This window comes from Eumetopias jubatus, unplaced genomic scaffold, assembly GCF_037043125.1.
Source record: "Eumetopias jubatus isolate StellerSeaLion01/CBP00866 unplaced genomic scaffold, mEumJub1_p1.0 scaffold_6, whole genome shotgun sequence".
NCBI classification, from domain to species: Eukaryota; Metazoa; Chordata; class Mammalia; order Carnivora; family Otariidae; genus Eumetopias; species Eumetopias jubatus.
This window is the reverse complement of record NW_028274812.1, coordinates 36495798-36512541: the sequence shown is the minus strand read 5'-3', so window position 1 is coordinate 36512541 and position 16744 is coordinate 36495798. Positions and strand designations below refer to the sequence as shown.

General features: G+C 40.5%; 1 protein-coding gene across 1 annotated transcript in view; it reads right to left on the bottom strand.

Annotated features, from left to right (window-relative positions):
* MTCL3 (MTCL family member 3) overlaps positions 1-15871 on the bottom strand; it is a 43118-nt gene extending 27247 nt beyond the window's left edge. The window contains exons 1-3 of the mRNA XM_028117098.1: positions 14780-15871; positions 14104-14328; positions 12100-12258 (exon numbers count right to left, since the gene is read on the bottom strand). Of these exons, the coding sequence (XP_027972899.1) occupies positions 12100-12258; positions 14104-14328; positions 14780-15871 (1476 nt within the window). The remainder of the gene's footprint in view (positions 1-12099; positions 12259-14103; positions 14329-14779) is intronic.
* Positions 15872-16744: the final 873 nt, after the last annotated feature.

The following is a 16744-nucleotide window of genomic DNA, read 5'->3' as shown; positions in this document are numbered from 1 at the left end:
TCTCCTCACTCCCTCACTTTTTCTTTGTTCTTTACTTTTAACTGTGCTTTTACTTTTTTAAAGTATTTTTTATTAACATATATTGTATTATTGGTTTCAGAGGTACAGGCCTGTCATTCATCAGTCTTATATATAATATAATATATATATTATATATGTTCTTCTTATATAATACCCAGGGCTCATTACATCACATGCCCTCCTTAATGTCCATCACCCAGTTACACCCCCTCCCCTGCAGCAACCCTCAGTACTCCCTCACTTTTTCAACATCATATCTTAGCAGTAGCTAAGACACATCCAGATGACAGCTCCCATGGGGTGGACCCTCCTCCACAGTTCCAGCTTTCACCGGCCCCTGGAACACCATTTCCTCAGCAACGTCTTTATATCTAGAGGTGGTGATGATTTCCAAGTGTTACCAGTCTTCTCTGAATGCCTGACCAGCCCAAATTAAGAGTATGTTCTCTGAATCCTGCCCACACCACTGTGAGTAATCCTATATATATGATCCATCTAGGGTGACTTTCCTACTGGAGGACTGTGACTGATACAAAGGGTAAAGAAAAATATCCATAACTATGTAGAGAGAACACATTCTGACCTACAAAGGAATCAAAGTCAGACCAATCTCCTATTTCTCCACTGAAAAACAAATGCCAGAAGACAATGGAACAGAATATATAACGTGAAAAGGAAAAATTTTCACTCGCTAACGCCATTCCGCCATTTCTGTGTGAAGTCAGCCACATTATTTTCAAAAGTACAAAGGGTCAGAAAGTATAACATCTACAAACTTTTCCTGTAAAAAAGAAAAAAAGTCAAGATTATCTAATCAAATTAAAGATTATTTAAAACTGAGGTTCAAAAATGTAGTTGTGGTTTAAAATCACTGATAGTAAGTATTGAAATTGGATGTATATTGTTTGAATTACATATGAAGCAAAAGATATTCTTTAAATTGAAACTATATACTATAACAGTAAGTAATAGTAGCAATGGTAGTTTAAAATACTATGCTAAATTAACAAAGACCAAACAGTAATCCAAGAAAGAATAAGAATTCTTCCTTGTTTTACTCTTGACTTTGGTAATTGGGAAAATTGAGGATCATACATGTATTACAAAAAAAAAAATACCTTAAAGTTAATACTAATAGAATTAAAAGTAGAATAACTACCTTCCAAATCATTGCAGAACATAATTATTCTATTTTAAATCTAGCTATACTTCTAAAAGAAATAATCTGATAGCTATATTTTATCCTCAAAAAACAATACTTTCCATAAAACAGATCCTCCTAAATACATACAGAGGGCTACCATTTGATAAAGTTCTATGAAAATCTTTTCTTCCGTATGCAAGGAAGCAGTAGATACAACCACATACCGACATTAGTCACTCTTTATGCACGTGAATACAATAATCAATTGGGCTAATTATTTCTTCTATTATTCAAGGTTCCTGGCCAATATAATGGTAAGAACGTTTACTTTGTGAAGGAAAGAAAAAATAATGTAGTTAATTTTATTAACCACTTACCAACATGATTAATTGGTTAGACAAATTGGAAATAACTGAGCTAGCCAGCAGATGAATATAGAATACTTTGAATTTTTAATTTTAAGCGCTTCTGAGTTGAATCACACTGAATATAAATGGCCCCATTAAGTGAAATATAGAAGTATAAAATGGAAAATGTCAGGAGAGAAGCTAAATGACATCTTTAAATGTCACCTTCAAATGTCATTTACCATCTGGATAAAGATCAGTTTAACTGACCCTGAAATGTAAAAATGGAGTAAGAGTGGAGACATCAAATAAATGATTTTATTTCCATTATAAATGCAATGAAGTCTAAAATCTTCAGGATATAACTGAATTTTCAATTTAGAAAATACTTCCTAATATACAGTGAAATTGCATGTTATATTTGCTCAAATGTAAAACAAGTATTGGAAAACAAAGGAAGTGAGTAAATTCTAATTTAAGAGCTAAAGATGAGCTCCTCTGACAGCAATCACATCTTCCGAAACACCTCTTCTCTTGCCCAAGCATTTACAGTTTTTGTATATCTAACAGTCTCTCCGTGTGAATTAAATAGAAATATACTTCTTAAATTTGGAGAGCATAGAATTATCTATGGAGTCACTAAAAGGCATGAAACAATCTAAAGTATCTTGTGCTTGAATACAATAGCCCTCCTCTCTCTGCTAAGATGTTTCTCTTTAAGAAAAATTATTTTTAGAGCAGCAAAGGTAGGAGAGACATTTATCCAGACAAATCGGTGGTCAGCCCTATTGGGGGGTGCAGAGGCGGACAGTCTAGCTGCACTGTCCCTTCAAACCTCTGCAGATGTGAGGTGCTGGATGGTGAAGCGGTCAGGTCTAAGGACATGCCTTGTGGAAGAAGTTAGAATGGCTTTATAGTGAAGGGACTTATAAAGAGGAACTTCACTGTCATAGAGACTCCTGGGGAAAGAGAAAGCAGAAGTGTTTCAAAGCCCTGTGTAAAAGAGTTGGAGTCCTGGGTACATCTAAAATTTCACTCTCATGGATGCAAACATTCTTTCTAAGAGTAAAGTCTTAATCAGCGAATCTAGAACTATGTGATAATGACAAGAGCATCTGATGTCTATACCACCTTATGGTTTATAAGGCACACCACACATACTCTCTTCTGTTGTCCTTGCGAATGGACTGAAGAGGGAAAATCGTTATTTTCCTTTAAGAGGTGATTAAGTCGAGAGTCAGCTATTAGTGATTTATCTGAAATAACACAGGTATGAAATCTGTAAAAAGAAGAGATGGCATCAACAGACCTGAAAACACGTTTTTTAGCCCTATGTTTCCAGCTTCTTTTTTTCTCTTTCTTTCTTTTTTTCTTTTCTTTTTTCTTCCTTCCTTCCTTCCTTCTTTTTTTTTCTTTTTTCTTCCTTCCTTCTTTCCTTTTTCTTTTTCTTTTTTTTTTTTTCTGCAAGGATTTCCTTTCTGTGAGATAAAACAGTTTTCCTTTGGACACCCTGAAAGTATTCTCTCTATACTTGCTTAGTGCGTTTTCTAAATGTGTGCTAGAGGCGCAGAACTTGGGAGATTGTAGAACTGAGGTCCCTAAAGAGGGCGGGTCATTTCTGGGTCCAGAAGATAGAGGTGCTTGTGAAGGGGCACCCTGAGTCCCAACAGTGCAGTTGGGCAGCATTGGCCAGTGGAGACTATGGGCTTGGAGGCAGGCAGACCAGTGTGGACCCTGCCTGCTTACTAGTGATATTAACCTTGGTGAGCCTTGAGTGTTTATCTCTAAAATGAAACTATTTTTTAAAAAGATTTATCTGAGAGAGAATGGGGAGAGGGGAAAAGGGAGAAAAATCTCCAGCAGACTCCCTGTTGAGCACAGAGCCAGACGTGGAGCTTGATCCCAGGACCCATGAGATCACGACCTAAGGTGAAACCAGGAGTTGAACTCTTAACTAACTGAGCCACCCAGGCGCCCCTAGAATGAAACTTAACATCATTATACATAAAGTCTCTGGCACAGTGACTGGCTTATAATTAGCACTCAGCGCTGGTAGCTATTGAGTAGCTGCAGCCCTGGGGTAATTTTCCTTATCAGTCCAGCCAAATCAACTGCTGAACTGACTATCCCAAACATCGAAGATTTAAAGCAAATAGTTGGATAGTCTTTGAGAGTGACAAGATCTGCAGTCTTCTCTCATTCTCCAAACCTGCATTTCGTATTGTCTCACCAAAGGATATAGAAGTCAAAACGCAGAGCTGATGTGTAAGGTATCAGGGCTGTCCTCTTGTTTTCGAGCTCCCGTCCTCATTCCCCCCTCCCAGGAAGCCTATGAGACCTTATTCCAGGGAAGACTGGTTGCTTCTGGGGAATAAGAGGTTTGAGAGAAGCAAGGTAGAGGACTAGAAGTTTCTAGGGGATAGCAAAGTCTCAAGTGATCTCTAATTCTGGAAGCAAGGAAAGGCTGGATTTCCTCATCCATTTCCCTCTCTCTTGTTTGTATTACAATAGACACCACGGAAAGAGCCCTGTTTCTGAATCATATTTCTTGTTCTCTCTACAAAATAGGGCCTGAAACACCTCTCCTAATTTCCATACATTCTCTCACTCAAAATTATTTATTGTTTGTGGCCTTTATGTCAACAATTTCTAGTTGTTGCGGACACGATGATGAGTAAGACAAAATTCCGTTCTTACTCCAAGGAGGTTTACAGTCTAGTGTGGGAAAAAGATATATACAAATTAAATATGGAATAAACAGTTACTATATTACAGAAGAACATGGTCTAATTGATTAAATGCCAGGCACTGAACTGGATGTTGAGGATGCTACAGCGATCAAAGCAAGTATCAGCCTCTTCCTCTTAAGTTTTCCATTCTGAGATAATGAACATTGAAGTAGTCAGTATAGTAATGCACATGTGTAAATATTGTCAAAGTGCAACTTCTACAAAGCTGTCTTTTCTATCAGAGAGTAATTAACTTGAGGTCAGAGACTACCCTCATGGTTACACTAACTGTTATCTTGTTATATACACTTATATATATGCTCAATAAACATTTGCTAAATCAAAGTCAGATCAATGTTTTTGGTTTTTAGCCTCGAGAAAAATCCTGGGGCAGAGAGATGCTATTTTCTGCACCACTTGAAGCAGGGCCCTTCTCAGGCAGTCGAGGGTAGAGGGGAGTGGTGGAAAATAATGTTGTGCCCTCTTTAATACCCATCACCGGGCTCTACTGCATGGAGCACTAGGTGTTATATGAAAACAATGAATCGTGGACCACTACATCAAAAAATCATGATCTATTGTATGGTGACTAACATAACATAATAAAATTAAATTAAAAAAAAAAAAGAATGTTGTGAATTACAGCCCCAAAACCTAAAGGCACCACAGGGACTAGCTGGGTCACAGCTATACCCATCGGAGTCCCTTAAGGAAAAGACTAGGTTGTTTAATGGAGGTCAGTTCTATGTGAGGTTTTTCTCTGTCACACACACACAAAAGCCTAGTGACCTCAAAGAGATTTTTATTATATTCTTGGAAACATAGAGACTTAAACCTTCAGAAAATGTCAGAGAAGTCATATCATCTCAATAATAGCAAAATTAAAATGTTTGATGTTTAGCTGATGACTGCCCTCATTTAGTAGAAACTCTGAGTTTAATGCAACACCCTGATCTCTGTGTCTTTGCATCCTCTGTGGCTTCTATATGTCCATACTACAGTAGGCAATAAATTTACTAGTCAATAAATATCTGTTGATTAAATGAATGAAAAAAATAATCACAGTAATAATAATAATAGTAGTGAAACACACTGGCATACCTGACTATAAATAAAACTTCAGGGGAGAATAGAGATGAATAATAAAGTAGAAAATGGCATTTTTATAGGAACCTTTGAGAGTATTTAGGTTAACTTCTACATTTATGAATAAAGACTATGCATTTCAAGTTATTTGCTCAAAAGTCACAGGGAATGAGAGGCGGGCCTCAAAGTCAGCTTCTAGACACCATGACATGTGAACTTTCTAATAAACTGCACTCAAATTCACAGCTAATGACAAAATGTCTAAACGTTATTTTCTGCAAAAGTGTAAATTCTTGATTTATTGATTGTATAGATGAGAACTGACAGTTGTTACGAAGGCTCAGCCATCCACTGATTGTCATGTGAGCCATCCACTGATTGTTTATAATTGTGAACATTTTCCTGTACTAGGATGAATTTTCTTCATGGTTGCTCTGAAGGCCTCCTCTAAAACTTGGTATTGCCTCCACATCCAGTCACAGTTAGGAAGTAATTTCTCTCAATTTTTCTCTCCCTGCCTTGATTGCTACTGAGCTCAGAGTTGTTTCACAACAATGCACATCCCTTGGATTAAGTTTTCTTTCCTCTTCCCAGAATTCTTACTTGACCAAAGTTTTAAACCCTTCTTTCTTTTTTTTTTTTTTTTAAGATTTTATTTATTTATTTGACAGAGAGAGACACAGCGAGAGAGGGAACACAAGCAGGGGGAGCAGGAGAGGGAGAAGCGGGCTTCCCGCCGAGCAGGAAGCCCGATGCGGGGCTCGATCCCAGGACCCTGGGACCATGACCTGAGCCGAAGGCAGACGCTTAATGACTGAGCCACCCAGGTGCCCCTAAACCCTTATTTCAAGGGTTATGATTTAATGAGAACCATTTCAAATTCCTTTTTAAGGTAGGTTAGAGAAAGAAGTTGGAGAAGTAAACAACTCTATAATACCTGTGTGGGTAAAGTACTTCCACGGAGATATTTAAACATATATAAGCTGCCCATCTCTCATACACAGATCACTAAGTTCAGCCTAGAGCCCCAGGACCTCTGTTAAACTGGCAGAGTCCACGGTTGGAGACTCAGTTCCCATCAATATGGTTTACCAGCAAATGAAACAAACATTTCAACATACTTTTTTTTTTTTTTTTTTAAGTAGGATCCATGCCCAGCGTGGAGCCCAACGTGGGGCTTGAACTCACGACCCTGAGATCAAGACCTAAGCTGAGATCAAGAGCCAGATGCTTAACCAACTGAGCCACCCAGGTGTCCCTCAACATACATTTATTGAACAACTTCTATGAAGCCATGCCATTGCAAACATCAGAATTAATAGATATTTGAAACGGGAACTGAATACGTAACCAAAAGGAGATGCTTAATTAGGTAAAATTCATATTTATACAGTGCCTTACTGCTTTAAGAATATAAAGTTCAGAATTCCAGCAAAGACACAACCTGGCTATAGGAAGAATCTGTACTTTCAAAGCTTTAAAACACTTGTGCTCTTCATTTAAATAAACAGACATCTGACGTTTACAGTAAAAGTTCAATATGTTTCACAAAATACTCTACCAACAGAGATTGTCTTACCAACAGGGATTTGCTTTTGCTGGGGGCTTGGCATCTAGGTAAAAGAAAAAAGCCACTAATACAGGACTGAGTCTTGGGAATCACTTCAGAGTGCATACAACTGCATATGTAATTTCATGAAAAAAAATCCAATGGAGTTTATAATTTCTAAATAAATACCTCTTTGAAAATACATTCACAACATACGGTAATCTGGAAAACAAGTTTTCCTGTTTACCAAGCACATTGTTTTCTGCTTTTAATTTAGTCCATATTATTCCTGCCTAAGTTACTCAACAAACTCTGAGAAGATGAGACTAAAGTAATAGTGTTTAATTGATGCATTTAGAAATATTTATGGCAATTTCATTTAAAAATATCAGTGATTGCTCTTCTATTTTTCAAATTACAACTACCAGAACCAGGGGGAAAATACTTGAATGCCAAAGAAATTTCCCCTTAAAACTGTCTCTTGGGATGCTGCTTCGCTGATTTATCACTCAGCATTTCGTTTTTGCACTTAAGAACTTAAACACACCCTATCAAATCCAAGTAAAGTTACACTCATTTCTTATCAAAAAATAAATGGGCAATAGTAAACACGCAGGAGAAACATTTGTTTATTAAAGTTTTCTGTCTGTAAAGAGAGTCTGAGTAAACAGATATATTCCTTATGTACTTAAAAAAAAAGACACTACTGTTAAAATTTATAGTACTAATTATTTTTGTGTTCTAGAATGAGAGTTCACTGTAATTGACAGGATATATTAACCAAGTGCACAGAAAATAAAAGTCCCAAGATAGTGCTATTACAGTAGGCAAGTTAAGAACGAACCCTCTAGGGCAAAGACCAGGAAAAGTTAAGAAAATTATTTTAAGAGTCTTGCATGAGGTTAAGGGATGAAACAACACAAAGAGGATAGATTCTGAAATAAAAAGGATCAAGTAAACATTTATCGTCATCATCTCAATTACTCTTTATTCCTTTCCATCTTCAAAGGTCCTTTGTTGGTTATTTCTTTCCTCAAATGTCTGTCATCAATGCTTCTCCCAGTGTCAGATCTTAAAGGTGACATGAGAAGACCCCTCCCTTCTGAAGAGCACAAGGGTTTCAAAGCTCTCAAAGTAAAGTTTCTTCCTACAGCAGCAGGACTTCCTGAAGGGCAGTGACCTTCTGTTAACTGTAGCAGAGACTCATCCCTCACAGAGCCCCCTCCATATCCTCACTTTGTGCTATCTGTGCACTAACCTGTTTTGGCATTCATGCTACGAGCTAGTTGTAGTTTCCATGAAATAACTTTTGCAAAAATCTGTCTCTGATTGCTTGTGATGCTGACAGACCATCATTTTCCCTGGGTTACATAAAAGTAAAGGCATTTTTCTACTGCAAGAAAGCATAGTGGTGGTAGCAATCAATGTTTTGTAATCGGATGAAAAAACCATTAAGATTCTAAGAGGTCCCTCTTGTTTGCAATTGGCAGAATACCAACTGTTTGAATACAAGCCATGAGTTGCAATAGACTCAACTAATTATCTCTATTCTGCCTCTACTCAACTCTTCTTACCCCGGTGCCTACTCCGCACTCTCAGAGGAAGAAGATAAGCAGATGGATGTGAGCAGGTGCATAGGACCTTGCGCAGCCACTAGCCTTGAGAGCAATTGGTCAACACCCTTGAAGCCAATTAAACTCTTAGTAAATGGTTTCCAAACGCCAGCAGATGGCCTATTGGTCCCAGTTGTGCTGTTCAACATCTATATGACTCCATAATAAGAAACTAAAAACTGGGAGTTAGAGGATTGCTTCTCTCTAGTATAGTCTACTTAACATTTTATGATTTTACTCCATAACTAGTGTCTTTTTTTCATAATGGAAAGTTTGGCCTCGTTCGGTTTTCTCCACTGATTAGAATGCCACAAAGGGATGACAGTTGTGTGGTTAACACTCACCAAGGACTTGAATATGTTTTCATTTTACAACCAAGGAAGTAGATGATTAACTGAAGCTGTCACAGCTCCTACCCCACACAGTGAGACACTTATTATTGTAACTCAGTTTTAATATTGATCTTCTTGGAAGATAACAAAGTTACCATTACAAGAATCTCATTTTAATGAAACATTTCTGATTTTCAAATATATTTTTAAACTACCTTTTCTATTCCTGACACTTTTCTGAACACTATGCAGCTTAACCTCAAATGAATGATTTCAGAACTTTCCTGCCAGAATATTTTTCATTTTTCCATTATTACATTTAGAATCCCCCAGATCTTTCTCATCCACTCTCTTGCTCTTCCTCTCTATTTCTATTTCTTTTCTCCACTGCCACCCACCTTCTCAAACTGAGAATGCTATTGTAGAGCCCATCTTTTTAATCAAAGGTTACTTTAGAAGCTGATATCCTGAATACATGCTCCTAAATTCCCTACACTTTTTTTGTTGTTGTTGTAGTCTCTAATCAGGGACTGGAGTTTGGCTTTTAGAACTCCAAGGAGAATGTGAATTTCCTTTTTGGCATGAACATATACCTGCATTGCTTGATGTTACTAGAGTGTTTTCCCAAATCAGAGTCAGAGTCCTGAAGGAAGAATAGTTATAGGGAGGGGTGTAGGGAACAGAATCAAGGAAATACATCTCTACAGTGATTCTCCTGAGGATATTCTCAGGTTCTAGCCCTTCTTCCCGGTAGCCAGACTATTCTGGCTTTTATTTTACAATGGGAGCGGTCCCATCTATCTGGCTAATGGACAGTTAGTCTACAGGCATTTTCCCCTTTTCTGGACATAGAATGAAATCAGAAAGTTCTTATGCCATTCTTAAATCCAATTTTCAGATATTTACTTAAGAAATATTCACATGATACCAAATCACAAAGTATTTCTCTTTTATTCCTGGTAGGCAAATGAAGTTTGTTTTGACTTGAATGTTCTTAATTGCATAAACAAGGAATATGGGAGAAGGCAAGTGAGGTATGAACATGGAATGGAGTCCTAATGGAACTGACAATGAACTTTCTCTTTGCTTGCCTATAAGAAGGTGTTTAATTGCTATGGTTATAGGATGAATTGGGTCCCCTTGATTCACATGCTGAAGTTGTAACCCCAAGTATTACAGAATGTGACCTTTTTTGGAGATAGGGTCTTTACAGAGGCAGTCCATCTACAATGTACAACCTACAATTAGGTAGGTCCTAATCTACAATGACTGATATCTATAAAAGGGGAAATCTGGACATAGGCATCTATAGGGAGAATGTAATCTAAACATGAAGACAGCCATCTACAAGCCAAGGAGAGAGGCCTTGGAACAGATCCCGCCTTCACTGGGAGTAAGCCTGACTACATCTTGACTTTGGACTTCCAGCTGCCAGAACTGTGAGAAAATAAATGTCTATTATTTACACCACCCAGTTGCTAGTACTTTGTTATAACAGCCCTAGCAAACTAATAGAGCCGCCTATTTCATTGTTTTTCCCAGAAATTAAACTTTCATTTTTTGACTTCAACTGTACATTATTGTTTAAGAAACATATATGTACATAATTTCATAGTTAATCTCTTAACCTTAGGGGAAAAAAATCTATGCTATTCTTTAAAGATAATGTCCTGGATTTCATGATAAAAGTCATGATAGCTGTGGGAGATGTTGAGAATCATAAAAACAACATTTTACAAGTGAATAAACTGAGGTAAGTTTGAAGCCTTTTAAGTCACCCAGTTAGTTACTGGTAAGGACGGTCACATGGCTGCCAGTTTCCATGTTTTCCTACTGTAGCACACAGCCATCCTTAGGTATTAGCCAAGAATTACATATCATGAAAATGGTTTTGCCCTAATTTGTCATGTTAAAAGATGTTTAAAAGGATAATATAACAATAAGTAGAAATTTAGATCACAAAATAGTTTACCACACTGAAACTATTTAATACAAATTCCTGACACATATTCCTAATCAGACTTGATATTTTCACTGTTACATAGTAATATATATTTTTATACCATTTTGAGATAAGCACAGCATTGAAACGTGAACTATCTCAGCCCACAGAAAGATTAGGATTTTCATTTAAATTCTGCATATTTAAGCAGAGGAAAATGTCCAGAGGACCATGCGTGCATTTGCTAATTCTCAATAATAGTTTTCACAAGGTGCATGTACATTCTCAGGCAGTTTTCAAAGATGAGTATTTTAATTCAATTGCTACTTATCACAAAGCTAATTACTTCTTGATAAATCTTCTCTGTTTCTTTTCTCCTCCAATTATTTTCTTTGATACTAATTTTGTTCTTTGAGACAATTTAGGGGAAACATGGTAGAAACTTCAAATACCTGATGTGGAAGAGGACTCTTGACTCTTCTACCCTAAAGGGTAGGAACTAAGATGAATTGGTCAAGGTTACAATGAAATAGATTTCAACTCAAAACAAAGCAAACCTTTAAACAGAGCTATGCTGTCACAGAATTGGCTAATGCAAATGATCTTAAAGGTCAGTCACTGGTGATGTTCTAACTATTCGATCATTTGGGGGTTTTGTCATAAAGAGGATTCAAACAGTTATTTGATTTGATTCAATTTGATTCGATTTGATTCAATTAAATGGTTTTTACGACCTTTTCATCCTAAAAGTCTGTGGTTCTATGAACTCAGTAGTAATCACAGGACTAGTTCTTCTTCTCAACACAAGGCTTAGTCCTTCATACTCTTGACATCCTTTGTGTTTGGTATAGCTGTGTAATTTCTTTAACATAAATTTATTTATTTATTTTTAAAGATGTATTTATTTATTTATTGGGGGTGGGTAGGGGCAGAGGGAGAGGTAGAAACCCAAGCAGACTCCAGGCTGAGTGCAGAGCCTGACACGGGGCTCAATCCCACAACCCTGAGATCATGACCCGAGCCTAAACCCACAGTCAGCAGCTCAACCAATTGCGCCACCCATGTGCCCCTCTTTAACATAAATTTAGAGGACAGGATGAAACCTCAGCCAGAGCTCATATATATCAAGTTAGAGATAGGGCTGACGTCAGTTTTCCTTTGCTACTTATTAATTTAGTATGAAGTCATGTGTCTGTTAGTATATTGGGTGAGAACAACAAACTGTTCTATAATCATTAAAAAATGGAATTATTTTAACAGTCATACTAGTCCTGGGGATTCTTTTCTAAAGAACTAAATGTATATGTAGCATACCATGAGATAATCAAATACTAACCTCCTTCATTTTTTCCAGTTCATTCTGTAAAGCTTGCTTTGCAATCTCAACTTCTATGAGCTGTTGCCTCAGTTTTTCATTTTCATCTTCTGTTGTTGTTCGCTTTTCTTCCACATTTTCCAATTCATGGTGAAGTCTCACAGATACATCCTTTGCAACCTAAATTGAAGTGTTTTAACAATAATATGTAATTGAAGACAATACAATAAGTTGGCTAAAGTTATATTCACATTGAAACTACTAAGAGCCAAAAATAAATAAATAAATAAAACTACTAAGAATCAATACACAAATTGTTTCTACCATATACCAGTAATCTTTCCAGATGCTTAATAAATAAGGCATTCACATACATAAGTTATTTAGCCCTCACAACAATCCCATGATATAGGGACTATTACTATTCCTACTTTATAAATGAGGAAAAGGAGTCTCAGAGATGTGAAGTAATATGCTCAAGGTCACACAGCGAACAAGTGGTCAGGTAGTCTGGCTCTCCACTCTGTTCCCTTAACCTCTACACTTGCCAAGGTAAGAGATGTTCAACTGTGATTTGTCATGTGTAAAGAAATGTCACATATCTCCTAATTCTACAACAACACTAGATATTTCCTATATCACTCATTTTAAAGACTAGAAAACAAAGTTTTCACAGGTGAGGTGTGGGGCTTGAATTTTGAGCCTATGATGTCAGGTGCTTACTTTCAGGAAACTATCAGTCCTTGAGATTAAGTTTGGTTTTGTTTTATAGTGTACATTTTTGCCTTTTGCTTTGAGATCATCTTGGACATTTTAGGGTTTGGAACAAAACCCTTTGGTGTAGTATTATGTAGTGGCTCAGAACATAGACTGTAGTTTTATACTGGGTGGGCAGACAGCCTGGCCACCTATTAGCTGATTCCCAAGGCTGGTGGCTGGGCACTTTACCTCTGTAAAAGGTTCAGCTTCCATACAAGAAGATCAAGATGATGCTATTAATAATCCCAACCTCATAGGTGCTTTTTTTTTTTTTGTCTTGAGCTAACATTTAGGGAAATAATTCACTGTTAATATATATAAAAATGCTTGCCACAGTGCCTGGTGTATAGTGAGCACTGTTAGGAACAGAAAAAAAAAAATACAATGACTTTCACTAAGTATTTTCTCACAGCTTTTTTAAAAACAAATATAGGATAATTATACTTGATTTTCATATCTTGAGGAAGTTAAAATAATTAAAATTATGTTTGGTTGTCCAAGGTTATGAAGATAACACTGGTTTGGCATTGTCAGTGAATCGGCCTACAGTCAAACTGAACTGAAGAGACCACACCTACTTAAAAAACATATTTCAAGGTTAAAATTTCTCCACTGGGGGAAATTCTAAAGGAACAGCTTCACATTAAGAATGAGGTTCTTTCATTTACTGCACTCGCTCTTTACTTCTCCAAAAGGGGCGGCAAGTTGGACAGATTTTCTTTCAGGGAGTTAGCAAAGTACAGAAAGGAAGGAGTCCTGGAAGAAGGAGGTTAGGGGGACTTGCAACGAGAAACCCTAACTCTAATATCTTCCCAAAGCTGTTCTTGTTCTGGCCTTCAATTCCTCTCCCTTCAGGAGTCTTCATCGCTCTGCTCTTGACTGCCTGATTTCACCTGGCCTTTACTTGGAAGACAGACTCTGGAGGCCTGATCAAGAAACCATCTGCGCACTGCCACGCCCGCGTTTGTGCCGCGGGAGGCGCTCTCCTCCCACTATCTCTGGAAGAGTCACCGTTACACCCAAGAAAGCCCACAGAGCTCGCTTTCCGCAAGGCCTTCCACGCACACTGGAATCTTCAAACCCCTCACTGGCCTCTTCTTCCCTTTCCCCTGCCCGGAACCTGATATTTCGTGGTTAGCGCTGCGAAACTCCGTGTCTTTGCTAATGACCAGTGAAGGCCTTTCCTCGCAAAGAGGTCCTACCTGCAGCCCCTGCCCCCCGCCCCCGCCCCGCGCCCCCGCTCCCCCCAGCGCCGGCGCCGCAGACCTTGAGGTCCTGCTCCAGGCTGCGCAACAGCTCCCCGTCGATTTCCCCAGTCTGTGCGTAGCGGAGCCTTTTGCGCTCGGCTTTGCGGAGGCGGTACTGCAGGATCCGGCAGTTTTTGTTGGCTCTCTCCAACTCGTGGCGCATTTCCTGCAGTTGACAGGCATCCTCCTCGAAGAAAGTGTCCCTCATCTCGTCCATTTCGGTCCTCAGCTCATCAATCTCGTTCTGAGGCGGTGACAGGCCGCGGGTCAAAATTAACCTCGCCCCCTGCCACCCGGACATGCACCGTATGCACCCCATTACAACTCCAAATTCTCAGTTTTATTGCCCCCTCTCCATGAGACAGGAGTGACAGAGCTGAATGAGGAAGAAACTAGAAAAACGGGCCTTTTTGGGGCCTTCTCGAACTCTCCTACTCCACCTCTCTCTATGAAAAAGTGGGACAAACCATGATAATTAGGGAAACGAAGGCCCAATTTTGGATTTATCCAGGTTACTAATCTTAGGCCGTTTCAAATCTAGAAAAGGCCTAGGAGCCCCTTCCTCTGGTTTCCTGTTCCCTTCCCTCTTTAAGGCTCCCTAACAGGTTAACAGCCGCTCACCCTCGCGGGACACGCCCTAATCCTCCGAGGCCCACACCGCCCCTCCCCCACTGGGTTCCCTCCACCCTTCTCACCTTGAGAGTCTCGTTTTCCTCTCTCAGCTTCTCCATCTCCTCCTGCATTTCTTCCTGCTCCTGGAGCTGCTGCGGGTGCGGCTGCGACGAAGGAGGCGCCGCCGCCTGCATGCTCCCTCCACTCGCGCTGCCCTCGGCGCTCTGCTGGGGGCCCTCCGCTGCCGCCGCCATTGGGGAGACGGAAGGGACTGCAAGAGGCTCGCAAATGGCAGGGGCGCCAGCGACCGGGGAGCTGCGGCTGCTGCTGCCGCCGTTCTTAGTGTGCATCTGAGCCGCGGCTGCCGCCGCTGCCGCCCGCTCCTTCTTGAGGTGGAACTGGATGAGCTCAGACTGCAGACATCCTTCCTTCCAGTAGCTCCCACCGCCACCGCTGCCGCCCCCCACAACACCGCTTCCGGAGTTTCTGCTGCCGGGGCCTGGGGTTTTGCCCGCAGAGGAGGATGGTGAAGGGGAGGCCCCCTCCCCGCCGCTGCCGCCCCTCTGCTGAGCGCGTACGCCTTTCCCTCGCCAGCCCCTGGGCGGCGGCGGCGGCTGCGGAGCGCCCCCCTCCCTTTCCCCGGAGCCGCCGCCGGCTCCTCCTCCTTCCCCACCCCCTCCTCCTCCTTCCCCGAGCGGAGGGGGTTCCCCGAGTTTGGCGGACACTGGCTCTAGCTCCCGGGATGGCTCTTCCGACGGGCCAGGCCTCTTGCCGCCCACCGGGGCCAGGGTCGCCGCGGGGGCCGCTTCAGCACCAGCCGCGAGATGGACAGCTCCCGGCGCGGCCCCTTTGGGCGCCAGGGGCGCAGCCTTCTCCGCGCCGCCTCCGCCTCCTCGGGCGCTGGTCGGCGGCACTGAGCGGCTCCCAGTCTTGCTGCCCTGCTGCTGCTGCAGCTGCTGCTGCCGAACAGAGTTCAGTTTAGTGCCGGCCCCCACGGGGGACCGGGTGGTCGCGGTCGTCTGTCGGACCGAATTGTCCCTTAGTCTGGCAGGTGATTGAGCACGCTGCTGTTTTCTGCTGCTGCCCTCTGGGTGCAGTCGAGCCTCAGTGGCAGAGGCGGCCGCAGAAGCTGTGGCTGTGGGAGGGGCAGCGCCCCCCATCGGTGGCTGACTCATGGCGGTCTAGGAAGAATCTACCAGATGAGATTTAGAATGGTCCATCACCAGATCATTCTTTTCCCTCCTCAAATCCGCCAACCTCCCTTTCTAATCTGGGATAGAAACAGAAGGGAAGCACACAACATGTCTGCATTGTTACAGAGCAAAGGGTGATTTCCCCATAAAAGAGAAGCCCTAGAAAATCGTGACATTTGGAAAGCACTTAATAAAAGCCTTGAGTTTAGGAATAGGATGCAGAATAGTCAATTCTCATCTTGCCCAGAGAGGCACCATCTCCATTTCACACCATGATGATCTGAAAGCAGCTGAACCTAACATTCTCACAGTAGCAGGTTCTGGCAATGGTGAGATATGGGTCAAAAAGGAATTGATAGGAAGGGAGACTTAAAAGAAAAAAAAAAGGCGAGGGGATAAAGTCAGGAAGAAGCTTCGGAAGGAAAAGGAGATGTCCACATGCTAGAGTTGAATACCCTGCTTTTTTAACTTTGGTTTTCCTCGTTAGTCAATCCGAATTGTAAAACCCAGTTTAGTAGAGAACATTTTATTTAATTACTATTCCCAATTAGAGGAAAGGGGTTATGATGTAGGTTCCTAGAGGAAATTTGCTGTGGATACATGGTACTTGTCTCAGACAGCTCTGACTCTTAATGTTGTTCTTGGTTAGAGAAATGCACCCATTTTCCTTTAGACTAGAACTAAAATAAAAGTAATGAATGACTTTAAATCAACTTCAGTTTAAGAAAGTAATGGCATTCAGAATCATCTATATGGTTTAGTTATTAGTAACCCTAAAAGTATTCTTCTTTAAGCCTTGGTAAATAATTTTTAAAATAGTTTTGGAAAAGTTTATTGGTGGCTCCTCACAATTTC